The sequence below is a fragment of the Podarcis tiliguerta genome (assembly GCF_965153285.1).
Source record: "Podarcis tiliguerta genome assembly, chromosome: 7".
Classification (NCBI taxonomy): domain Eukaryota; kingdom Metazoa; phylum Chordata; class Lepidosauria; order Squamata; family Lacertidae; genus Podarcis; species Podarcis tiliguerta.
Genome location: NC_139540.1, coordinates 60,131,777 through 60,157,483, shown reverse-complemented (window position 1 = coordinate 60,157,483; position 25,707 = coordinate 60,131,777). Strand labels below are relative to the sequence as shown.

Sequence of the window (25,707 nt, the reverse complement as noted above, 5' to 3'; positions counted from 1 at the left end):
GTAGATATACATAGGATGGCCCTATTCATTCACTAATCTTCATGCCAGAGGAAAGTCGAGGAAGGAAGCTCTCATGGAAGAAAATGATAACAAATTATAATACAAATGCAGGTGATTACTTAATGAGCCATTTTTCTGTCATAGATTTTTTTAAAAAAACAAACCCCCTCAATTAACATTGTTAGTATCCCAATTAAAATTAGTGAATAAGTGTCCCCCAGAGACTTGTTTGTTCAAAATGCACACTGGGAAGTTTGGATCCGCCCTCCCCTCTTGAAATTCTGGGGGATTTTTTTTAAAACACAAAGATATGCACATTTCTTTATGGGTGTTGCCAGGTGGCTGAAATTTCTTTCAACTACAGGCATAAAATGCAGATTATTCTTGATACTCTTGAAGTTGAACAGTTGAAGGTTTTTGGTTTATAGATACGCAAGTCCAGAGAAAGTAAGCAAAATCCCTTAGGCTGGATTTCCTACCAAGAGAAAATGCAGCGCTTTCACAAACTGGTATTCTTGAAGAAAATATTTTGCTGGGCCAGAAATCACAGGGACAGATGCACTGTAAATCTAATTATGAAAGATTGTCATTACCTATTCTTGATTTTTTATTTTTATTTTTACAAAAGTCCTTCTGCCAAAACAAACAAGAGCTGCAGCTTAAGCATAGGAATTTATTTAGGAGCAGGACTTCCGGAGGCGGCGCGAAACCGTGATGGCGGACCTCTTCGAGCTCTGAAGAGGGGCACCGCAGAAAAGGGTTGTTTCGCTACGGCGCAGCGGCAACCCATCAAGAAAAACCACGGACAGAGAGAGTCCGTGGCCGTGGGACTCGGCGGGCACCTGGAGCGACCCCAAATTCGCGGAAGGGACCCCGTAAGGGGCTCCGGAGTGAAGGAGGGGGAGCGGTGCTGTGAGTTCATCGCTCTTTCTGCGGAGGCGAAGCCGCGCGGCTGTCACGGATGAGCGCTGACCTTTCTTCCAAAAAATACTACTCTGAAACAGCAAACCCGTGAGTAAGGACTTAAGATTTGTTACAATAACTTGAAGAAATTTGGCTGAAACCGGGAGACGAGAAAGAGGAAGTCCGTCTTCCGGCACTGCTTATAAGATCAAAGCAGACTGTTTAAAGAGCGGAAAGCGCTGTGAACAGGGAAGCTTTAAGGCTTTAAAGTGGGACTTTCGTGCACACTTGAAATTCTATTCTTAAAGGAAGAAAAAATACAGTTTAAATTGGACTTGGAGCGGTCCCCCATGGGGCGAGGGAAGACTCTAACCCCAAATCTTCGGGTGGCCGGGTGAAGTTGCTTGACTGCGGAACTGTTACAAACTTCCAGATACTTTTGTAACTGAAGTGCAACTTTTGGGCTTACTTAGTTTGAGTGGATACAATTGCAGGCACCTTGTTGGAACATTGTTAAACGTTTTAAAGTGCTCTGCAGGACTTTTTTCTTAGTGTTTTGGAACTAACTTGCTTTTAAAATTGTTTTTGAAAACGGAAACTTTAATGGCGGAAAAGTTACCTTCTTCTTACTAACTTTTGGTGGCACTCCCCCTAGAGGACATTGGATAACAAAGGCCTGGGAAAAGTTTTTTTGCTTACTTTCTTTCTCCAGACTGTTTATAAATTTGGACTTGTCTTTCCCATGGGATTACAACATCTGACCTTGAACATTGACTGATGAGTGGTACAGGAAAGACAAGAGCAGCCAAAGCTAAGGAAGCTAAGGAAAAAGAAAAAGCAAAAAAGCAGGCACAGCTTTTGCAAACAACTTTAACTCAGGGACGTAGACTATCAGTGCCTGCTGTGCTTGCAACACAAAAAGTAGAAAGTGAAAAGCCTGAAAAATCTGAAGAGGAAGATATGGCATCAGGAGGAGCAGAGGCAGCACTGAAACAAGTTTTGGAACAATTGTCAACATTAAATCAAAAAATTGATAACCAATCAACAAAAATTGACCAAGCTACATCCTCGATCCAGAAATTGACAGATCAGGTTTCCCAACACACCCAAGCAATTGAAAAATTGCAAGGAGCAACGGAAGAGAACCGTAAATTGGCAGGGGAAGCCGTTGAAATTGCAACATCAGCTAAAAAAGAGGTTGAGGAAGTTAAAGCAGAAGTCAAGCCTCTGCATAAACAGATAGGGGACCAACAAACCTATCTCTCTTTGGTGGAACTGAAAAACCGGGAGACTAATCTTAGGCTTAGGGCGGTCCCAGAAATCGAACAAGAAGATTTGATTGGATTTTTGACAACAGAATTTTCAAAGTTCTGGGGCTTAAAAGAAGAAAGTGATTTTAAAATAGTATCGGCTTTTCGACTGGGAAGATTGGTAAGAAAAGATAGATCTAGAGACTGTCTAATAGCTTTGAGATCAAGAGAGGAGAGAGACAAAATATTAGGCCTACACTTCAAAAACTCAATTGAGATACAAGAGAAAAGGGTGGAAATCTACCGAGATATTCCTAAACAGCTATTGGATCTGAGAGCCACCTATTCAGAATTGGCTAAGTTGTTGAGACTTAACTCAATCCCTTATAGGTGGGAGTTCCCACAAGGACTATCATTTACTTACAAACAGAAGAAGGTTAGAATAAGATTACCAGAGGATCTACAAAAGTTCCAGCACGACCACGGAGAAGATCTCCAAAAAGAAGCAGCAGCCCTTTGGCCTATACTTAAACCAGGACCCACTCTGCCAGCAGGCGGAGGGACGCCTAAACCCTCGGAATTAGAGGAAAAAGAAGATACACCGCTCTAGGTGTAACAGAATAGTTCAGGATGTCTCTGCAGCTACTCAGTTGGAATATAAATGGCGGAAATTCCCCGGAGAAAAGAAGGAAACTGTTTCATATATTGAAGAAAGAACAATTGGATATTATTTGTTTACAAGAAACCCATGTGACCAGGCTCCACAGGAAAGTTTTGGTCAACAAAAGACTAGGCCAAGAGTTTATTTCCTCAGACAAGGTAAAGAAAAGAGGAGTGGTGATTTATGCTAAGGAGAGCCTGATACCTAAATTTTTATTCAAAGATGAATATGGAAGAATTCTGGCAATTGAAATCCAGACCCAAGGAGAAAAAATATTGATACTAGGAATTTATGCTCCAAACGACGGGAAATCAGAATTTTTCAAGAAGCTGCATGAGACGTTGCTGGACTATCTGGACTATGCTAACATCATAATGATGGGAGACATGAATGGAGTGGTGTCTACACATATGGATAAGTCTTATAACCAAAATCTAACATCAGACGGCAGACTGCCTAAAACTTTTTTTGAAATGACTGACAATCTGGATTTGATTGATATATGGAGGACAAAGAACCCCCTAGGTAAAGAAGGAACTTTCTTCTCTGAGGCCCACCTGTCCTGGTCAAGGATCGACCAAATCTGGACCTCCAGGGGGCTGGCACCCAAGACTAAAAAGGTGGAAATCTGCCCAAAAACATGCTCCGACCACAACGCTCTGAAATTAGATCTCAGACTTACTCAAACCGGTTCCTTCAGATGGAGAATGAATGACACTCTTTTAAGAGATCAAGAGATTGTGAAAAAGGCCCAAAAAACATTAAAGGACTATTTTGAGATAAATTTGAATACTACAGTAGAAAAAAGAACGATCTGGGACGCAAGCAAAGCTGTCATGAGGGGGTTTCTGATACAACAGAATACAATTAAGAAGAAGCTCTGGAATGGAAAGAAAGATAAAATACTGGAGAAAATACATCAAGGAGAGGAAAAATTGAGAACTAAACCAAAGTCAAAGGATCTGTTGAGAGAAATTAAATTCCATCAAGCAGAATATTCAAAATTGATTAATCAGGAGATTGAATGGAAAATAAAACAGATGAAGCAAAGATCCTTTGAATCAGCAAATAAATGTGGAAAGCTGCTAGCTTGGCAGCTGAAAAAAAGACAAAAGTTGAATACAGTTACAAATCTAGAGATTGAAGGAAGAACGGTGCAGAAACCAGAGGAAATTAGGAAGTGCTTCCACAGATATTTTAAAGAACTTTATGTACAGGGGCCTCAGAAAGAATCAGAGATAGATCATTTTTTAAAGACAAATGGACTATCAAAAATAACTCAAGATAAAAGATCAATCTTGAACTCTACAATAACCACCCAGGAAATTGAAAGTGCCATTCAGAACATGCAACTAGGCAAATCTCCAGGCCCGGATGGGCTTACCTCCAAATACTACAAGACTTTGAAAGACTATTTAACACAACCCTTGTTGGAGGTATGCAACCAGATCATGGATGGGAAGAGGGCACCAGAAACGTGGAAAGAAGCGTTCATCACATTGATACCTAAGATAGAATCTGAAAAGACTCAACTCAAGAACTACCGCCCCATCTCACTCCTGAATGTGGATTACAAAATATTTGCAGACATTTTGGCAAGTAGACTTAAAAAAGTTTTAATTGAAGTAATTCACAAAGACCAAGCAGGCTTTCTCCCTGGTAGACATTTATATGAGAATACCAGAAACATCATCGATATTTTGGAACTTTTACAAACTAACAGGAACACAAGGGCGGTGTTAATTTTTGTTGATGCGGAGAAAGCATTTGACAATATATCTTGGATGTTCATGAAGAAAAACTTGGAAGGGATGGGAGTGGGGCGGGGGTTTGAAAATGGGTTACGAGCAATTTATTCAGAGCAAAAGGCCAAATTAATAGTGAACAATGTGGTGACGGAGGAGTTCAAAATTGAAAAAGGGACACGACAAGGGTGCCCTCTATCCCCTCTTTTATTCATTTCAGTCCTGGAGGTGCTATTGAACATGATAAGGGAGGACCGGCTGGTACAAGGGATAGAGGTCGGAGTGAAACAATATAAACTTAAAGCTTTTGCAGATGACCTAGTTTTGACATTGCAGGAGCCAGAATCCAGTACAAAAAGAGTTCTTGAACTTATATCTGAGTTTGGTCAGGTGGCGGGGTTTAAGTTGAACAAACAAAAAACCAAGGTTTTGACCAAGAATTTGACACTTACAGAATCAGAGGGGTTTCAGAGAGAAACAGAATTAAATGTGGTAAAGAAAGTGAAATACCTAGGGATCTATTTGTCTTCCAAAAATTTGAATTTATTTAAGGACAATTATGAAAAATGCTGGTTGGAAGTAAAGAAGGATTTAGAAATTTGGTCAAGATTGAAACTTTCCTTGTTGGGAAGGATTGCAGCAATTAAAATGAATGTATTGCCGAAAATGTTATTCTTGTTTCAAACCCTACAGATCGTGGACAGAGAGGAATGTTTTGGAAAATGGCAGAAGGATATATCTAAGTTTGTCTGGCAGGGCAAAAAGCCCCGAATAAAGTATAAAATATTAACTGATTCAAAAGAAAGAGGGGGGTTTGCCCTGCCGGATTTGAGGTTGTACTATGAAGCTGCAGCCTTCTGCTGGCTGAAAGATTGGTTTTTGCTAGAAAACACCGACGTCCTAGATCTGGAAGGTTTTGATAATGCATTTGGTTGGCATGCATATCTATGGTATGACAAGGTTAAAGTTCACAAATTGTTTAAAAGCCATATTGTCAGAAAAGCGATTTTTGCAGTCTGGATGAAATATAAAGACTTATTAGAGAGTAAAACACCGAGGTGGCTATCACCGGTGGAGGCCAAAGCTCGAAAAAGACCCAATATGGAGGCCTATTGGCCGAAATATTGGGAATTAATTGAAAAAATTGGAGACGGTTGGAAGTTGCAGAGCCAGGACAAATTAAAAAACAAGGTGCGAGATTGGTTACATTATGCTCAAATTCAAGAGGTTTTTAAAATGGATAAAAAGGTTGGTTTCCAGGAGGGGAAATCGAAACTAGAGACAGAATTGTTAGAACCAAAGACCAAGATTTTATCTAGAATGTATAACTTGCTGCTTATGTGGAACACACAGGATGAGACAGTTAAATCTGCTATGATAAAATGGGCACAGGATGTTGGACATAATATTATGTTTGAAGACTGGGAAAGGTTATGGAACACCGGAATGAAATTCACGGCATCTAGTGCCTTGAAGGAAAACATTATGAAAATGATATACCGGTGGTACATGACCCCAGTCAGGCTAGCCAAGATGCATCACCTGTCTGACAACAAATGTTGGAAGTGTAAGGAAGCAGAGGGGACTTTCTTCCATCTCTGGTGGACCTGCCCAAAAGTGAAGGCCTTCTGGGAAATGATTTATAATGAATTGAAAAAGGTATTTAGGTATACCTTTCCTAAGAAACCAGAGGCCTTCCTGTTGGGCATGGTGGACCAGAAAATGTCAAAGAAAGATAGAACTTTGTTTATGTACGCTAGCACAGCAGCAAGAATACTCATTGCAAAGAGTTGGAAGACACAAGATTTGCCCACGCTGGAGGACTGGCAGACGCAGTTGATGGACTACATGGAGATAGCTGAACTGACCGGCAGAATCCGAGATTTGGATAAAGAAACAATTGAGGAGGACTGGGGAAAATTTAAAGATTATCTGAAAAAATATTATAAGCTGTATGAATCCTAAGAAAGTGCATGATTAGGAAACGTTAAGCTTCTGCGAATATGATTAAGTAAATGGTAAAATTAGTGACAAAAGAGAAAAGGAGACAATTTAAATTGAATATGTTATGTTTATTTTAAAGGTATTGAAATTGAGATATAATATATTGTATTTGGATACATAACATTCGAAAGTTACAACAAGGTATGAAATAAGGTAACAAAATGCTGACATTGTTAATGCAAAGAACGCAGAATCGGAAGGGGTGGGGAAGTCCAAGTTTTATTTTGTTTTTGTTGTTAAAAAAGAGAAAATTTGTTTCTTGTAACTACTTTATTTGTTTATAAACCTATAAAATTATGGAAAGAAACGCAATAAAAAAATTTATAAAAAAAAAAAAAAAAAAGGAATTTATTTAGGAGCAGTGTATAAAACCCTCTAATATTATTGTTTTTGAAAAATCCAACTTTTCTTGCTTGTGTGAGCCATCTTTATTGGAATGTGGTAAGGGTTCCAGTAGCAATGAGGTCTCTCACAAGCTCCCCAGTTATCACAGTGTATGGAGAAGGCAAAAGGGTTGCTGGCAGCCATTGGCTTTGCTGCTTAGAGGGACAGAACCAGATGAGGATCTTTGGATAGCTGGAGGGCACATGCTTGTAGTTTCAGTGCCATTCATAAGCAAGTCACCCTTAAACATTCATTTCCTATAGAGGAAAATTCAGAATGCCTGAAAGTAGCCTTTGGTTCAAGGTCATTTAGCACCTTGCCTGAATGGGACTAATAACGCAGGTGTTGCTGCAAGGTTTGGCTTCAGCCATTGCTACATATTTCATATCATGCTGGCTGCTCAGTCATCATAATGAAGGATCGATGGTCATATTTCCAGATACAAGGAACCATGAAGAACATAGGTCATACTGCCAACTACGTACCATCTACACCAATTCCTGGAGATGCCAGGAATTGAACCTGGAACCTCCTGTGTGCAAAACTATGGCTCTTCTCCTTCCCAGAACAAAATATGGCGTTTGTTTGCTGAATGAGCAGAGTGAGGAACACCTAAAGCCATGTTTCCTCTCTGTAAGGTCTTGTAAAAAGGGTGCATTTGTATGCCTGACTTCCCAGAGTATGGCCAGCATAGGAGAAGGGCCATAGCTCAGTGGTAGAGCATCTGCTTTACATACCAAAGGTCCCAGGTACAGATCTCCAGCATCTTCAGGTAGGGCTAGGAGAGAACTCTGTCTGAAAACCTGGAGAGTTGTGGTCAGTCAATGCAGAGCTAGACCCACCCAGGGTGTGACTAGGCAAGAGGCAGCTTCTCATGTCCATAGACATAAGTGTTTGATAAGGGTAGTCAACCATTTGGTTCTTGGATGGTCAAAAGTGTTAGTCCGAATTCTGGAACCATTCTCACATGGTCCTTATCGCCCACTCCAGAACTTCACTAGGTGACCTTGGACAAGACAAGACACACTCTCTCAGCCTTAACATGTATACACGCACATAGCAGAGTTTGGGAGTAATAATGCTAGTCTACCATACAGGGTTGTGGAAAATGTATGGAAAGTGCTTTGAACACTTTGAAGCACTATATAATCTTGCACTAGCTGTCTTGAGTGCCTTGAGTGGGATAAAAATGTGGTCACCCTAAGAGATCATGTAAAAACGCAGAGAGTGTCTAATCCTTAACAGGTATGTCCAGAGGTACTTAATTTTTGGATAAGGGCCTTATCTTTGCCCTATCCTTTTATTTATTTTTCTTTTTTATGTGTGCTAACAGCAGCTGTATGAGCTGTATGCTTATGCAGTCATAAGCATCTTTTTTTCATTATCTCCTAAGCATTCAGCATTAAAAAAAAAAAAAAGTTTGGCGCCTGTATTTCATTGCTCTCTCTGAACAACTCAAGACATTTCCACCTGCTTCCTCCGCTGGGACATTTGCCCAGGAAACCCGAAGCAACACACACACAGAGAGGGAGAGAGCAATACAACAAAGCACGCTAAACATTGATCTGCAAATCTGCTGGGCTAGAGGTGGTCCAGCCCACTGAAGAGCCACCATTCACCGTTGCATCGATGGCTTTAGAGGCGACCACCAGGCTTCATGCTTTGTTAGGCTCTGCAGGGTGCCACGTGGGGACTCTGGCTCTGCCCCTGGGGCTGCCAGGAGAGGGGTGGCAGGGCAGGATTTCCAGCTCCACTCCAGTCCACAGATCCTTGACAGGTTTTCTTTTTCTCTTTTCCCCCTCCTCTCTTTCCTTCCTCCCTCCCTCCCTCTCTCTCTCTCCGTGTGTCCCTGCTCCTCTCTCTCTCTCTCTCTCTCTCTCCCCTCCCCCTTCCTATGCGTGTGCGCCCTCCTCCTCCTCCTTTCCACCCCTCTCTCTCCTCTTCCTCCCTCACCAGCTCGCCGGGCGACCCTGCTCACCGTACCCACATTAATGGCGGCATCTTCCGAGGAGGACATAGACCGGAGACCCATCAGGAGAGTCCGGTCCAAGAGTGACACCCCTTACCTCGCGGAGGCCAGGATCTCCTTCAACCTCGAGGCAGGTGAGTGGCGCCCACCTCGCCCAACCCCACCACCCCCGAGCCTCTCATGCAAAGCCCTTCTTCGCCCTGGTGGAAACCTGAGGTTGCTATTGCTGTACATATCTGCAACACAATCTCTCTCACACACACACACACACCGCTTTGTGTCTGCTGGGTGCAGAAGTGGCGTGGGGGGGGGGCCGCTGCAGGAATGTGAATCCCTGACATGTCCTGGCTGTCACCCTCGCTTTTCTCCCCCCACGATCCCGCCCTTCCAAGGCGCTGGTGCAATACGCGCGCACACACATACACACACACGCGGCTGGAAACTGGGGAGGAGCTGAGGCGGTGGGGGGCGGTGGGCGGCGGCGAGGCGTCCATCCCTAGACTTGTTTGGGTGACAGCGCCGGATTCCCTGTCTGGAACTGGAGGCGAGCAATGGTAACCTCGAAGTTGAGAATGTGGAGTAGCCCTCTGACACCCTGGAAGGCGCGGGTTGGGGTCTGCTGGGTGCAGAGGTGGGGAAGGGGAGGGAGACCGGCTTCCCCGGCTGCATTCGGCTTCTCCGAAGGTTGCTGCTGCCTTTGGGCGCCTCTCCCGCCTCTCTGCTGCCTCAGGCTCTCCCTCTGAGCCTCCGGCCCCGCCCCCTGCTGGCCCCCTGCACCCTGCACAGCGTTTTATCTGAAGAGTTGCATTCCCTTTCAAAGCCACCTGCTAGCTGCCAGAGCTGCTTTCCTCTTCCTCCTCTCTCAGCCCAGGCTGGGGTTCATAGCTCTTGCTGGGACCCCCAAGTCCAAATGGGCACCAGCTGGCATAGCTAATAGGGCAGGAGATGGAGGCTGAGAACATCCCAAGGGATGCAGTTCCCCAGCCTAGCCCATCTCAATCCACTCTTCCCCATTCTCCCTTATCAAGCTGTCATTCCGTCAGCCTCTACCTCTGCCTTCTCTTGGCTTTAACAGAAGCCTAACATGCTAAAATCACGCCTCTCTGAAGCACTTTGGCATGACAGGGAGTGTCACATACTTGCAGGCTGTATTGCAGGGGGTGGGACTAGATCACCCGTGGGGTCCCTTGCCAACTCTGCAATGATTCTGTGCTCTGGAAGGCCCTGGATCAGAGCCAGCAAAAAGGGGGCAGCCCAATGATCCAACACCTTCAGAGAACACTCATCCTCCAACCAGCCAACCATCCTCCTTCAAGTATCCTTCTGTCCTCTGATCTCATTAGTGCCTTCCACAGTTACCTGAACACCACACTTCCATGCTCTTCAAGTTCTGCTGCCTCATCAGGTGAGCATCCCATATAGCAGCCTCATGCGCAATCTTATCTGCAGGTCTCTCTAGCCTTTTAGTCCAGAATTGCCTCTTTACCTCCTCCATAATCCTGGCTTCCCAAGCATCCTTCTTCTGCACCTCCAACATTTGCCCTTTCATGCTTTGCTGTTCACCTCCAAGGGCTCTTTCCTCCTGCAACCTGCTCTTTACCTGCTTCTGAAGGAAGGGTGGAGGAAGGGGAAGTGGTGGGTGCCCCAGACAATTGTGACTTCTTGAGCACCTTCCTTACTCAGGCTTTCAGACTCACAAAAAGTCTGACAGAATTGAGAGCTCATCCACGCTTCCCTTTGCTTCATGCTTTCTAGGCACAGGTCTGGGCTTTCCAGGTCTGTGTCCAAGCAGCCACATTTTACCCCTGAATTGGAGTAAACGACAATCCTTCAATTATTTCCATTAAATATCTGGAGGCTTTTGGGGTTAAGCTAATATATACTGGAAACTATGGTTAATTTTGCTGGAACTGTCTCTCAGCATGCTAAAAGATTGCTTGAGCTGGGGGTTTGCAATTTTGTGGTTCTCTGTCTATTATTGAAATGGGTGTGTTTCTCCTCCACTCCTCTCTGACCTTCTTGTCTCTTCGCACCTAGTAAGATGTAAAATGCAAACTGTGTACCTTCATCGACCAGCTGATTGCTTTGGGTGACATGTCATTAATTCCTTTCTGGTCATTAATTGGAATGTGTGTGAGTGTATGCACACACATCATTTTTTGTTATGGCAGCTATAACTATATAACTCAGGAACCACAAAGTGATGCCAAATTGTGTTGGTTTTTTAAAATGTGCTACTGAAGATAGAACAATCAGGGACTGAAGGGTCTGGGAAAGCATGATGGAAGGGTTTGAGGTGCCATTGAAAGGAGATTGGGCATAGTTGCTAAGCTGCTGAGTCTATAGTGGACAATATTGTCATGGATAATGCTATGTCATGCCATTATAAACAGATTAGAGTTTAATCATAAACAGCTAAAAGGAAGGCACCTTCAAGTCACTTAATGCCTTCATCGTTTAACCTTCCAGTTCCTTCTCTGTCAAGGCTGAGAGGTTCATATAGCTTTTAATTCCCAAGCAGGCATGGCAAGAATTCTAGCCTAGCTGTTACCTCTTCTCCTCACTTTTAACATGTGCACTGAGGAAAGGAAAGGCTCCCCCCACCTATTAAATACCATGCTGTCTCTCATTGGGCTCATTCAAAGAAATATCTCTTCCTGGGAGTGTAAATACTCAGCAGAGTGCTGGAGGATGTTTTCATTAATCCATCTGCCATTTGATGCTTTGAATGTAAAAAATGTGGTGCAAATTGGTTGCTAAGCAATGTTTACGTTAATGAGAAAAAAGCCTCTGTAGTAAGCATTTAGCTCTGGTGGTGTGGTTTTTTTTAATCATAAAGTACAAAACAAGGGCCCTTAAATTGGATAAGGACCAACAGTTGCTTAAGGAAATTTATCCTAACTACTTGCATAGAGAGTTTGGCCCTGAAAATCCTAAGGTACAAGATCTTTTGCACTGTTTGGGGATTTATTTTTTCCTTTATTCACAATCCAGATTGGTAACATAGATGCTGTCAGTCAAAATTGCACACTTTATTTGCATTATTTTTAAAGAAGGCATAGTGGAATGTTGTCTGATTCCCCGAAATACAGGGCTCCTTATGTATGCACTTACTGCTTTTCTTAAGTTGTAATATTCATATATTTACAGACTGCCAGTGCAATTTCTTTATGCACTGTACTTCAACAGAACAAGCCCCTTAGGTTTCGCATTTTGCCGCCTTATCACTATTTACAGTTTGTCAGCTGGAAACTTTAGTAGCTGCGGAACAATATTCTGAGACAAAATGTTTGCAGTGTGGAGTGTCCTGTTTAGTGTTCTAGTCAGCCAGTCATGCTCTCCTCCAGGAGATTCCATTCCATTACCCTCCCACCTGGTCCCCCCACGACCATCACACAAAAAAAGAACTAAACAGTCAGCATTCCTATGGCCACAGTCTTCCTTGGAGCCCTTCTGGGTTTCCCCACTAAAGATTAATGTGCTTCTCCAAACCACAAAGTTTCCCCATGCCTGATGAGGGGTCCCCCTTCTGCTTGGTGGTGGTGCTTTGGCTGCATAAACAGCGGTACCCACCTCTAAATATTGGAAATAGGAGGAATTATGAAGGGGGGGAAATGCAAAACTAACCTGAGCATCAGGCGCTGTTCAAACAAATGTGGTGCTGAATGGGATGTCCATAAACCAATGAAAGAAAAGGAATTCTTTTCAGAAACTGCATGTATGTGCTGCAGAAACATCTAAGCATGCTGCTATATATATATATATATATAGGCATCTGGAAGTAAGAAGTAATGCGATTTGTTTTTTCTTCCAATTCAGTGCAGTCAGAACTAAAACAATTCTAGAGGCACTGGATGCATTCTCTACCTCGCTTCTCACTTAATGCATTTATGATTACAACTCCTGCTGCTCAACTGCTGCTTGCATTGCTGTTTTGCCTGCCAGCTGCTACTTCTAGGCTTCTTTCATCTGGTCATTGTATTGTCCTAAGATAGCAGCTGCGATAAGCTGCATCAAGGTAGAGCTTTTGCTTGTATTTGTATTTAATAGGCTCTTCAGCAGTAAGGCCCATATGCAGATATGCACTACTATTCTTTGCAAAAGAAATGGCTGAGAGCCAACAGTTTTGTTTACCTCTTTGAGCTGTAAGTTATAATTATACTATTACTGCTGCTATCTATGTTGCCGAACAGTCAGAGGCTGCACATGCGGAGGCAATTATGCGCTTTGGGAATAGCAAGGATTTGCTCTGTTTCTCCAAGCAATTAAATGGGGCAACCTTTAGCTGCCCTTCTAATAAGATTAAATTAATAATTTGCTTCTCTGTTTTGACTTGCATTGTTTCATTAGATTTCAAGAAAAATCAGTATTTTATTATATTGGCTTGTATGTACTGGTTTCACTCTGTGCGCCATTGACATGCTAGTGTCCTGTGAGTTTAGAATACTTGTAGATTCCACAAACTCTTAGGCTGCACTTTTTGCATGGGGGGGGGGAGGAGAGAGTATATTTCCAAATATACCCAAGAGGGGGCCATCCCTCTGCAAATCATATTCATTTCTTTATGCTACTTTTACAGTTCCCCTTGATATAAATGGGAACACTATAAGAACAGAGCAGACAAACTTCCTAGTATATTATGCCCTAAATGTACAGGCCATTGTGGAAGAGTATCTTAATCTATACTGCATGTGACAGTGGATGTGATTGCAGCAAATACAAATATATGGTCAGGAGTAATGGGGATTGTAGTCCAAAATGTATGGAGGACACCAGATTCAGGAAGCTGGTATAGATATACAGTAGTGGGAGTACAAAGCATACCGAGAACTCAGAAGGCTTCACTTCAATGAGAACTGGGCAAAAATGTTTTTCTGTTCATTGGGTGGCTTTACTCAGAGTAGACCCATTGAAATTAATGGACGTGACTAAGTGAGGTCCATTAAATTTAATGAGCCAAATTGAATATCATCCATTGTTACCTGATTTTGTATTCTTCTTCTTAAAAAACAAAATGTGGACTCATGAAGCTTTCCTGTAGCCAGTAAAATCAAGATTTCAGTTTTTGTGGCTCAGGGGTTCTTAAACTGTGGTCCGTGGATCCCCTAGCATGGGTGGGTTTCAGGGCACACACACAAAATGAAGCAATAAAATTAATTGTATGCACAATTTTCTGTGCAGTTTTCTGGGAAGGAGGTCTGTAGCTTTCATCAGATTCTCAAAGGGGTCTCTGACCCAGAAAAGGTTAAGAACCGCTTCTGTAGCTTAAAAAAAGAGAGAGAGCAAGCAATAAGCTGTGATGTCCTTATCAGGTCATGCTGTTAATGGGAGATGCACAAATGCCAGATCCACAAATAAGACCATTCTAAAACTGGGTATGTATTGTGCAGTTGTTACAATGAGAACTAATGGCTGCACTCCCACTTCCATGTGCTGTTTCCTTGCCCTGTGCCATCAGGTTCTGTTTTGACGCCAAAGGGCAGGAAGATTGGGGTGAACCAAAAGGAGTGTTTTCGTACCCTTGTGCCACAGCATGAGTAGCAGCAGGAAATAGCACAGCTGCATTCTGTAGTAGCTCAGGAACATGAGGCTGATTTTAGCTGTGTGTTTCTTGGAAAGCCATTGCAGACCAGCAAGAGTGTTCAAATATGCTTTATCCTGGTTCCAGATGTGGCAGGGAATAGAGACCCTGCATTGGCAAACTTACAGTGCAATCCTATGTGTGTTTTCTCAGTTGAAGTACATTCAACTGAGTTCAGCGAGGCTTATCCGTGCTTAACACTGCAGCCTAACAGTGCAGCCCTACAAATATTTACATATTTGAGAGGTTATTTCCTTTTCCTCAATCGCAAAGAAATAAAATGTAGTAACACCAATGGCATTGTCCAGCCAAAAGGCAGCTCTCAATGCTCTGCCAACAGACGTCAAGAGATGTCACACATAAAATGACTTTGTATGGCATGGCTATTGCAGCTGGAGTGAATATGCTAGAATAAACATTGGATTTCGTATATTATGCACGTTCTTGGCCAGCCAATGGAGTCTGGCAAGTTAAGGAAATTCAAGCAATCTACATGCCAGGATGATGCTGGGGTTTCCCCCAGCTTGTTCAAGACTTTCCACAGAGTCCAATTGAGCTTGTTTTGTCTTGGATTTGAATGATGCCAAGTGCGCTGCAATTTTGTAAGAAATAGATTATCTAGTTTAATGTATACCTAGAGAACCAATCTTTATAATTGTCATCAGCATGGGAACAGGGGGAGAATATAGCTAGATAGTTATCACTTAAAATGCAAGTGTTAAAAATTTGTCTGGTGTTAAATCAGCAATGTGCAGAGTAAATATCTGTGAAATTTTATGATGCTTTAAAATGAACACATAAGCATTTCTTCCAAGGTTTATTCTCTGATCATTTCAATGGGATTGGCCTAATTACAAGTTATTATTATTTTAGTAATTCATTTATTTCAAAATTATTTTAGTAATTCATTTATTTCAAAATTATGACATTTTTGTTTTGGATCAGATTGTTATAAAGTGTGTGATCTTTGTTGTTTCTCCACCTTGTAAAATGTCTTATTTATAGTTAATGTTGTATTTTAATTTTGTTTTTAAGTTGTAATCATTCAACTTGTTTTTATTATTGCTTGTAAGCCGCTCTGAGCCCGGCCTTGGCTGGGGAGGGCGGGGTATAAATAAATATTATTACTATTATTATTAATAATAATAATATAGAAAGGCGGTGTACAAATTAGAAGTGAAATATATAACAATATGAAAGCAAATTGTGTTCTGAGATGACATTGGGGGATGTTGTCTTTTTAAATATCCAGTTGCAGACTATATATTTATTCTTCACAATGCTTTTTGACCAGATTTATTAAAGTGCTTTCCCTACTCTCTTATCATCCTATATGTGACTACTCAGAAATTCAGTCCCATTGCATCCAGTTTGCTCCCAGGTAAGTTTTGCTGCAGAAATAATTAAAAGCCAGTTATTACTTCCCTCAAACAGTTGGCTCTGACTCTGATCCTCCAATCAGTTACTTTATAGTGATCTCATGACTCCTTTGGGAGACGAGGGAGTCAAGAGGGTTATGTTTAAAGGAGACAGACTTAAATACTTAGGTGGCTTCTAGCAGCAGCTCAAGACTAGTGGTGGGTTTTGGACAGGGCTTCCCTGGAGCTTCAGACACTGTTCATCTTCAGATACTGATGAACAGATCAGGTTTGCCTGGATTCTGATCTACTGTAGATCCTATATTGCAGGGAAGTCTCAGTGTGGTTTTTGTTTTTTTTAACCTTTCACTCTACAACACAAAAAGCCTCATGGGCTTGAACAATCTTACTTTTGTCTTTTGAAAAGATCAGAACAACTTTTTTACCACTGCAGGGTGACTTTCTGTAGTCTCTTTGTAGTAGCTGTGAACATGAAATAAGATCATAAATTCAGTTCCATGCTGGGCTTGTAGTGGGAACACAAGTGCAGCAAAATTGCTTTTTTGAGGTTTGAAATCTTGTTCGTGGTCTCATTGGTGGTTTATCAGCTTTTTTGCTTTTTGGTGGTGGTGTGTTTTTTTGGTGTGTTTTTTACAACTTATAAGGTGTATCAGTATTCATAGTATTTTTCTATTACATCACATATGTATGATTTGTTACCCAGCAAGCTGAACGTAGTCCAGGTAACATTGTGCATGATTCCCTTCCTCTTTTGCAATACAAACAGTTTGTTAAGTCCCCAATGGCCATGCCATATTTGGCCAATTTGCTTCTTTTGGCTTGGCGGTCAAAAGTTGTTCAGGCCTTTGTTGGGGGTATGGGAAAATCATACTTCACTGTGCAAAGCTACTTGGGTGTAAGTACTATGGAATTCATTGGGATGAATTTGTGAGTAAGCAAGTGTAAGTGTAAGATATCCCTTCCAGATTTGCAGTTCTCTGATGGCTAATTCCCACTTTACATTATGGACCTAGAGATGGATGACAAAGGACAAATTGTGCACCAAGAAGAAACCAATTGAGATGAGTAGCCTACATCATTTAATGTCCTTTACAAACAGATCAAGATGGTTGCTCAATGAATAGCCATAATCATCTAATCTCCCAGCAAACCAGTCAGGATGAATGCTCAATAGACAGTTTGTCTGGAAGCACACCAAAAGAGAAGTGGATGGTATCTATACAATTTGCTTGTGAGTTTTGTACAGGAATATCCATGTTTGAGTAGAAAATGTAAACTGAAAATTGGTCCAGAGTTTGGATAGCACAACCAGTAATTCCATGCCTGTGGGGAGCATTGTTTTCCTTTCTTGGAGTACAATTAAGCAATATGTAATGAGGATCTTCCCACTGTCAGGCATGAAAGGTGAAATTTCACCATGCATATGGAAGGCAGCCCACATAGAATCATAAAATTGTAGAGTTGGAAGGGACCCTGAGGATCATCTAGTCCAGCCCCCCTGCAATGCAGGAATATGCAGCTGTCCCATATGGGAATTGAAGCTGCAACCTTGGCGTTATCAGCACCACGCTCTAACCGCAAGGGGTCACAGACTCTTATTTGGAAATCGTTGATAAGTTGCTGAAGGAAAATATCTCTTTAATATGAGGCCATAAACAAGCATTTTAAAAGGCTCAACCTTATGATAAAATAGAATGAACCCTCACCATTTCCTTTGTTAGGAATAAGCGTGACTGAAAAAGAATTTTGCACAAAAGATACCTAAGCTAAAGAAAACGGCTCTCTCCTGTGTTAACAACATTAGTTCTAAGTGGATTTCTCCTCCATTCATGAGTACTTAAATATCTGTGAAATCAATTTTATTGCCATAGTTAAAAAGGTTTCTTTCCCCCGGTATGTCACACACTGGCGCTTGTATTTATTTTCTGTCCTAGCTGCACCTATAGAAATCAGCTGGATTCCCTCAGTATATATGGGCAGGTTCTACTCCTTCCATATATTTCTGCCTTCAGGTGGATTTGCTTTGGGTATCTTAGCTGCTGGAATGCAAGTAACGAAGGTAATAGGAAAGAATCAGTAACTCTGTTCTAAGGTTTTCTTTCCTGTTCAAAATTTCAGGGTAATCTGTTTTGGAATGGAATAATGGAATAACTTGCTTTTACGGCTTCATCAGAATTTTAATGACAAGCAAATTTAATGACTATTTGAGAAAACCCATTTGGAACCTAAATTGCCTTTAGGTTGGACACATATTAATTTCATTTGGATTTCCGAATGAGCAAAATTGCATCTGCTAGGCATTTGTTCCCCATTTTCTATCATAATGTGCAAAGCTGATGTATGATGTCATAGACATGCATTTGATGTAGAAAACATGGTGGATGGTGTAAATGTAACCCACCAAGTTTAAGTTAATTGTGGGGTTGCTCTTATGCATAATTAATAGTGCAATGCAAATGTACATAGCTGATCCCTTGGTTGCCTGTGGCAAATAAAGAATTGCCTTTGGGCAACCAGACAAGGAAACTTGCAACTCTGGAGCCAAATATGATTACTTTAGATAAGTGTGGGTAGGTGGAATAGCTAACTTTTGTGGGCTTGTTTGTAAGTAGTTCCTAATACTGTGGAAAAACAGGTGGACTAGTAAATTTATCCAAATACTTTTTCACCCTGGCAAAGTCCCGTTGCGTTGAACAGCAGAGGACTGAAAAGTTGCTTGCCCATTTATTCTATAACAATAGACATGACACTTGAAAGTACCAATATATCCTATCAGGGCTAAAAATAAAAGCAACGTTTGTCTTAATAGAGCCTGGGAAATATTGATTCACTTAGAAATAAGCCATGTTCATCATCTATGGTCCAATGCTGTGAGGTGCTCTGTGCCTTTCAAGTCATGCTGACGAATGCAGACTGGGTTTCTTGGCATTTACACACACACAACCAAAACGAGAACTTTTCTTTCCAGTAAATAGATGGGTTAAAATGAGAATGGGGGACTGTGTTTAAATGTGGTTAGTTCTGTTAATTAACAGTCCTCTCCCTCTATTGCAGCTCTCTTCCTGCATCTACTTGTCTTGGCTCTAATTGCCTTTAATTCTAATTAAATAGGAGAGGATCTAATTTATCCTTCTTCTTAAATACAGAAGCACTTGCTCCAATTCATCTTGGAAGTACACATACACAGAAGCAGGCCTGGCTGGATGGGAAAGTGCATAGGCAAATCAATGCTCTGTGTATATGGCTTTGGTGGGGTAGTTAGAATCCTACAGGTCAGTTGTCCAGAAAACAGATTGGAGTATGGAATAGATTTATGCTCTCCTGTCCCATTCTCACTCCTTTGCCAGACATGGACATCTGATTTGTGAGATTTTGGTTTTTCTTATGGGACTTACATGCACATAACCTCATGTACTCATATCCAGGGCACTTCATTCACTCTTTTCAGTTGCAATTGGTTTTTCAGGCCAGATGGACCCCATGCAGTAAATGGTCAGTCAGGGATGGCAGCAGCTCTTGGCATGCTTGGGCAACTAGCAGGACCAGGGTGCCCTGGCATGACCCAAATCTGACACTTGTCCCCACCCACCCCCATTTAAAAATGACGTCCAGTCTAATACTCTAAGCAATGCCAGGCAGCTGGGTCTTGCTGTCATTTTAATTTCTTTCCGCAATGCCCCATTTTCCTTTGCTTTGGGGGTATTCCTAGACCCAGCCATCTAGTTCTGTTCTGCCTGCAGCATCCCATCACTGCCAGGACTCACCATCAGAGGAGGAAGCCTACCAGAGGGCACTTTGCCCTGGTCTCCTCAAACCCAGAGTCAGCCCTGAGGTGCATCCTGTGCTGTGAACTGGGGGTAGGAGACGGTGAGGCAGGAGTTAGTTAAGAGGCCAAAGTAGAGGAAAGCCAGGAATGCCTTCAAGTAACAAAGGATTAATGTTGGAGAACATTTCTGAAGTGCCTAAAATGTACGCCCATAGACAGGGAAAACCAGGTTGAGTCGGGATGAATTAGTTCGCAACCCCATCAAATCCAGTGGCTCAAAAGTTGCTGTTAGGCTTTGGTGTATAGATATCTTACAATATATTTTGTACTTTGTGGAACATCTCTCTCATGACATGGCTAGCCATCCCCCCCACCCTCAGCTGTCACTATCATTAGATTATATTTCTGCCAGTGCAATCGAGTAATAGTGAAAGCCTTAATATTAGATTATAATTCCATATTTAAACAAACAAACAAAATGGCCATGATCAAACATTAAGCACTTTCGGTTTTCATTGATTTCAGTGGAAGAGGGAGAGGAAGTAAAACAGGACTCTCTGACAATTTGGGCTATATAGGAAGCTCCAAAGAAGATGGCCCAAGTTTGACGAAATTCAACAAAGACGATGCCTTGTTGTCTGCCATTAACTTAAGTCTCATTGCTTTGAAAGGAACATAGTTGCAAGGAGTAAACATTAGGAAGAACTTTCTGTTAGTAAGGGCTTACTTCTGCTTGTCCCGCTGCCTCTCCCCAAGAAAACCTGCTCTTTTCTGCAAATGCCAATCAGGTGTTTTCCATGGATTCATTTTATTTGCTTTATTTCATAAAATTGATACACCACTTGATTAAGAAAAAACCCCCGCAAAGCAGTTTAAACAAGACAAGACAATCAAGGAAAAAATCGCCATCCTACTTTAAAATATACAAAAGCTCTGATTCAGCAATAATGAGCAAGTTTTCCTGGGGAAAATCAAGGGGCAAACTGAAAATTGTTCAGACCTGTGCTTTCAAGACACAGGACAAGTGGAAGTGTGGACAAACCGTTATTGTAAAATAGACTACCACAGAAGGTGGTGGACTCTCATTTATTGGAGGTTTGTCAGAGATTCTTTGGCTGCATTGCATTTCAGAGGGTTGCACTGAGGTCCCTAATTTTAGCTCAGCTGGTGCTCTCATTGTTTCTATTAGTCATCTCTTAGTCAAGATGGAGGTGGGGGACCTGATGTCTTCCAAACCTTGTTGGGCTCCAACTCCCACCAGTCCTGGCCAGCAAGGCCAATGGTCAGGGCTGGTGGGATCCATCTGTCTCAAGAGACAATGGAGTACATTTCTGGGGGAGACGTCAAACTGCTGTGTTAGAAACACCGAAGTTACCTGCCTGGGGTGCAAGCCTGCGCAGTGTGTGTGGAGGTCCTGGGCTGCCAGATCACAAGACCCTCCTCTCAGCTTCACTGACATGGTCCAAAGGAAAGAAGAGCAATAAGTTTGGCACCAGCTTGGTTGCAGGTGTTGCCAGAAGGAGGCGTACAAGGTGCCATCCAATCGTCTTAGGGACGCCACTCTGGATTTGTGGAGGAATTACTCCTTATCATCTGGTGTTTTGTGAGAGCAACAGCTAATTTTTATTTGTAGCTACTGTTTGTTGCTTTTCCATTGTCTGCAATACTCTCATTTTGTGCTCCAAAAGTCCAAGTGACTCCATATTACATTAGTGTAGGTCCTAGACATCATAGTTCAGGACCCAGCCACCTCTTTGACTTTGTACCAAATTATACCTCCCCTGCCCCTGGTAAGGTGCATATATGATGTCACCTTTTGGTATTGCATTTGGATAAACCAGGAGCTTACATCTCTTGACAATGGGCAGGGATTGCTGTGTCCCCTTACGCCGTTTTATGTGTTAGTGAAGGGAACTTATAGGCTTAAATGATCGCTGTGATAAAAGGCTGTATAACCTTTTAGGTTCTTTCCTGAATCCAATTCAGCCTTCAGTCTTGCAGGCAATTAGTACTGTTCCATTAACTTCAGGGAGGTTTTAGGAGCCTAACTTTGTACTGAGATTGCCTGTATGAGTGATGGCTTCTACTCTTTGCCACTTCTGTCTTTGTGGCCATGGTAAGGAAGGAAGGCTAAGTGACCAGACTGGATTTAACAGGAGCAATGTTCCACTTCTTCTTAAAGCAACCTGGCATGTTCATTCAATCGTGAATCATTTTCATTTTGTCGTAGCACCGCAATTATGCGCTAGTGAATCATTAGAGGTGAGCTGCTAGAATTCTGATGTGTGTGTGGCAGATGGTTCCTGTACAACAGTAGGATCCCAGTCCAAATTTTACATCTTATCACTCTGATCATTCAAGTGGAAGAAGCCCAACAGAAGTGTTCCACAGGTTGTAATTTCCCAAAATCCTATGCCAGGTTTCTTGTGCTGTAGTACATTTCCGATCAAGACCCTTTAGGTACATTGTTGAAGCAAACTGCTTCCACTTTTCAGGCAGCTGAAGACTGGGCTGCTAATATCACAACATATCACTTTGTGCTAATTTACTTACAGTTTCACACTTCTCTTGGCCATGGATAAGAGAAGATGGAAAGAGCAAAGAATGCATTTTTAGTGCCTTAAAATAAAACAAAGATGAAAAGCTATAATTAAAAGGCAACCATAGAAACCTTCATATTTGCTTTCATCAAAGCCCAAGGCCAAGAATAGTGGATTGTGCTGGCAATTAAATGCTAGTGATTTTTAGGACTGAATGTTAGTCAATAGTAGACCCCCCCCAACATACCATTTGAGAACAATTAGTGTTGTATAAAAAAAATCCCTGTATGATAAGAGGCAAACCTTATGGTATATGAAGCTGTTAATTCTGCTACTCTCTTGACCTGATGCTCTCCAGCTCCCATCAGCCCCAGTCTGTGGTGACTGGGTTTGATGGAGTTGTAGACCAAAAACATTGGAGAGTGCCAGCTAGAGGAAGTCTGCCTCATGGTATGAAGAATGCTTCAGCTAATGTTTGGGGCCATTCTGCAGATGGAAAGTTGGAAAACCCTTCTATTTTTCATTTACCGTAACTAAATAACACATTGTTTTTGGGAAAGGCCATAAGGGTCTCTTCACACATTACCCTTTCAAAGAGTACACTGAAAAATGTATATGAGGGAGAAAACCTGGTGTCTGGAAACTTTTTATCACTCATCGAGCGTAGGCTGAAGCCAAGGCAGAGTTTTTGCTATGTACAGTGTAGTGCCTAACAAGGTAGGAGAAATCAGGATTTATTTAGAGACTGACTCATCAGCTAATGCTGCTTTTGGCAGTGAAATCGCAACTCACTTAGAAGGTGCTGGTAGGTAGATGTGTCAGTCGCTGTAGGAGAGCAAAGCCAGCCTTAAGTAAAGTTGACTCAAAAAGGTCATCATGATTTGTGATGGGTTAAACATATTGAAATCTGTGCAGCTAAGTAAGCTAGAAACAGAAATACATGTTAGACTTAGGTATGGACGTCATCTCAGCGATAAGAGCACATGATTTGCGCGCTGAAGATTCCAGTTTCAATTATCTGGCATTTCCACCTGGATTGCAGGTGATGGGAAACACAGATCTCTGCCTGAGACCCTGGAGAGTAGCTGCCAGTCAGAACAGACAGTGCTGGCTTAGATGGACAACTAATCTGACCTGGTTTAAGGCAACTTCCTTTGTTCCCATTGGCCTATCATAATGTTGACCCAGCTTTATTATTTCCATGTGTTTCAGTTCTGTGTATTGGGAGCTAATTTGCTGCATAAGCTACAGATCTTTCAGGACATATTGCATGCCAGCCGCCCCACTCTCCGAGCGGTGCATGATCCCAGAGGTTCCAGTTACCTACCCAGGGTTCGTGTTTCCTTTGGAATGAGGTACAGCAGAGACTGTGGTGTCTTTAAGATAGATGATATCATATATATGGCCCTTGCTGTCCCCAAAGCTGCAGTCTAGGATTCAAACAGTAATCAGGCATCACTCTGACACTCCGGCTTCCCAGCCTGCTGCTTCCAGCTCACATCACTCAGCTCTCAAGTCTTTGTCTTTCAAACTACCAATGAGTTTCAGGGAGGGGAGTGAGGGGGGTGCCTTTTGTTTCCAGTATTTAATTAAACTCTATAACTGTCATGGCCAGGGAAAGAACATTTTGAGCTGCTGTGGCATGATAACAGGGGATGTCGGTTATTGTCACAGGGAAGTTGTAGAATGCCAAACTCTCTTTCAAACATAAAACAAAGGGTGGTCCAGTGTTTGCTGGTGACCATTGTCTGGTCTCGTCTGGCAGAAGGCAGGGTTATCAACAGCAGGTGGAACCAGAGCCAGTGACAGGTAGAGCCAACTAATTCCACTTTTGTCCCCATTATTCTCCTATGTGAGTTCTGAAAGGTGAAACACTGTGACTGAGGAGGAGGAAGAGGCTGGCAATGCCACCTTCACCAGTTGCAAGGCAGGTGAGGTCAGGCTGAGGTGGTTGGGTCAGTGGCCCATTCCCCCTAATGGATCAGCCACTACTGGGATGGTCCTTTGAAAAGTGAAAAGCGACGGTCCTTTCCGCCCTGGAAAGGGCACTCCCTGTAGAACAGAATAATGTATCGCAAATATTATAAATATATTTTTTATATACATCTCCCACAGATTTCCTTATTTCCTTTTCTGGGTACAGCTGTTGTGTTTAGCATGAAGAGAAAAGTCCACCAGTTGTATCCAACTAATTTATAGTAAGAGTAAAGGTAAAAGGACCCCTGACCGTTAGATCCAGTTGCAGATGACTCTGGGGTTGCGGCACTCATCTCGCTTTATTGGCCAAGGGAGTCAGTGTACAGCATGACTAAGCTGCTTCTGGCGAACCAGAGCAGCACATGGAAATGCTGTTTACCTTCCCGCCAGAGCGGTACCTGTTCATCTATTTGCACTTTGATGTTCTTTCAAACTGCTAGGTTGGCAAGAGCAGGGACTGAGCAACAGGAGCTCACCCTGTCGCGGGGATTCAAACCGCCGACCTTCCAATTGGCAAGCCCTAGGTTCAGTGGTTTAGACCACAGTGCCACCCGCGTCCTTAGTAAGAGTAAAAAAAGGTAAAGGTACCCCTGCCCTTACAGGCCAGTCGTGACCGACTCTGGGGTTGCGCGCCCATCTCGCTTAAGAGGCCGGGGGCCAGCGCTGTCCGAAGACACTTCCGGGTCACGTGGCCAGCATGACGAAGCTGCTCTGGTGAGCCTGCACCAGCACAGCACACGGTAATGCCGTTTACCTTGCCGCTATAAAGCGGTACCTATTTATCTACTTGCACTTAAGGGTGCTTTCGAACTGCTAGGTGGGCAGGAGCTGGGACCGAACGACGGGAGCTCACCCCACCGCGGGGATTCGAACCGCCGACCATGCGATTGGCAAGTTCTAGGCGCTGAGGTTTTACCCACAGCACCACCCGCGTCCCTTAGTAAGAGTAGACCCTCTTAAATAGCGAAATTAATCATCTCCATTAGTTTCAGTGGGTCTACTCTAAGTAGGCCTAACATTGGCTACAGCCCTGTAGGTTTGAACTATACAGTCCTCTTTCTTGGGGATAATCTCTAAACACCATGGCTGTGATTATATGAGTCTCCTCTGCCCACTTTGTTTCTTGGGCATAAAGGCGGATGGGGTGAGTGTCCCTCAGCAGGCCTTCCCTCCTGATCTATTGCACATGTTTTCATTCTGAAAGGGCTTAATGGAAGTATAAATATGGCTGGGTCTCAATTCGACTGTGGGAAGGCCCCGACCCTTGTCTCTCTTAAACCTGCGTGTAAGTTGCCAGGCATTGTGCACAGTGGGTTCCCTATATAATTAAGATCTGTTCCCTGATCCTGAAAAGCTCTGTGACAGCTCTGAGGAAAGGCAGAACGCTTAATATACTGTTCACTCCTGATTGCTGGGTTTTTGGAGGCCTTGGCTTTTTGCTTCACGCCTCTTTAAGCCTCCTCACTGAGCATTACGGGGAAATGCTGCTATGAATCTGCACACCCCGGTGTTTTAGCCAAGCCATTATATTTATTTTTATGTTTTGCC

At 42.6% G+C, this 25,707-nt stretch overlaps 1 protein-coding gene across 2 annotated transcripts in view; it reads left to right on the top strand.

The window, feature by feature from the left end:
• PHACTR1 (phosphatase and actin regulator 1) overlaps nucleotides 1-25,707 on the top strand; it is a 242,258-nt gene that overhangs the window by 7,775 nt on the left and 208,776 nt on the right. For both annotated transcript variants that reach the window (XM_083449478.1, XM_083449475.1), the window contains one exon: nucleotides 8,904-9,050. In XM_083449478.1, the coding sequence (XP_083305604.1) occupies nucleotides 8,904-9,050 (147 nt within the window). The remainder of the gene's footprint in view (nucleotides 1-8,903; nucleotides 9,051-25,707) is intronic.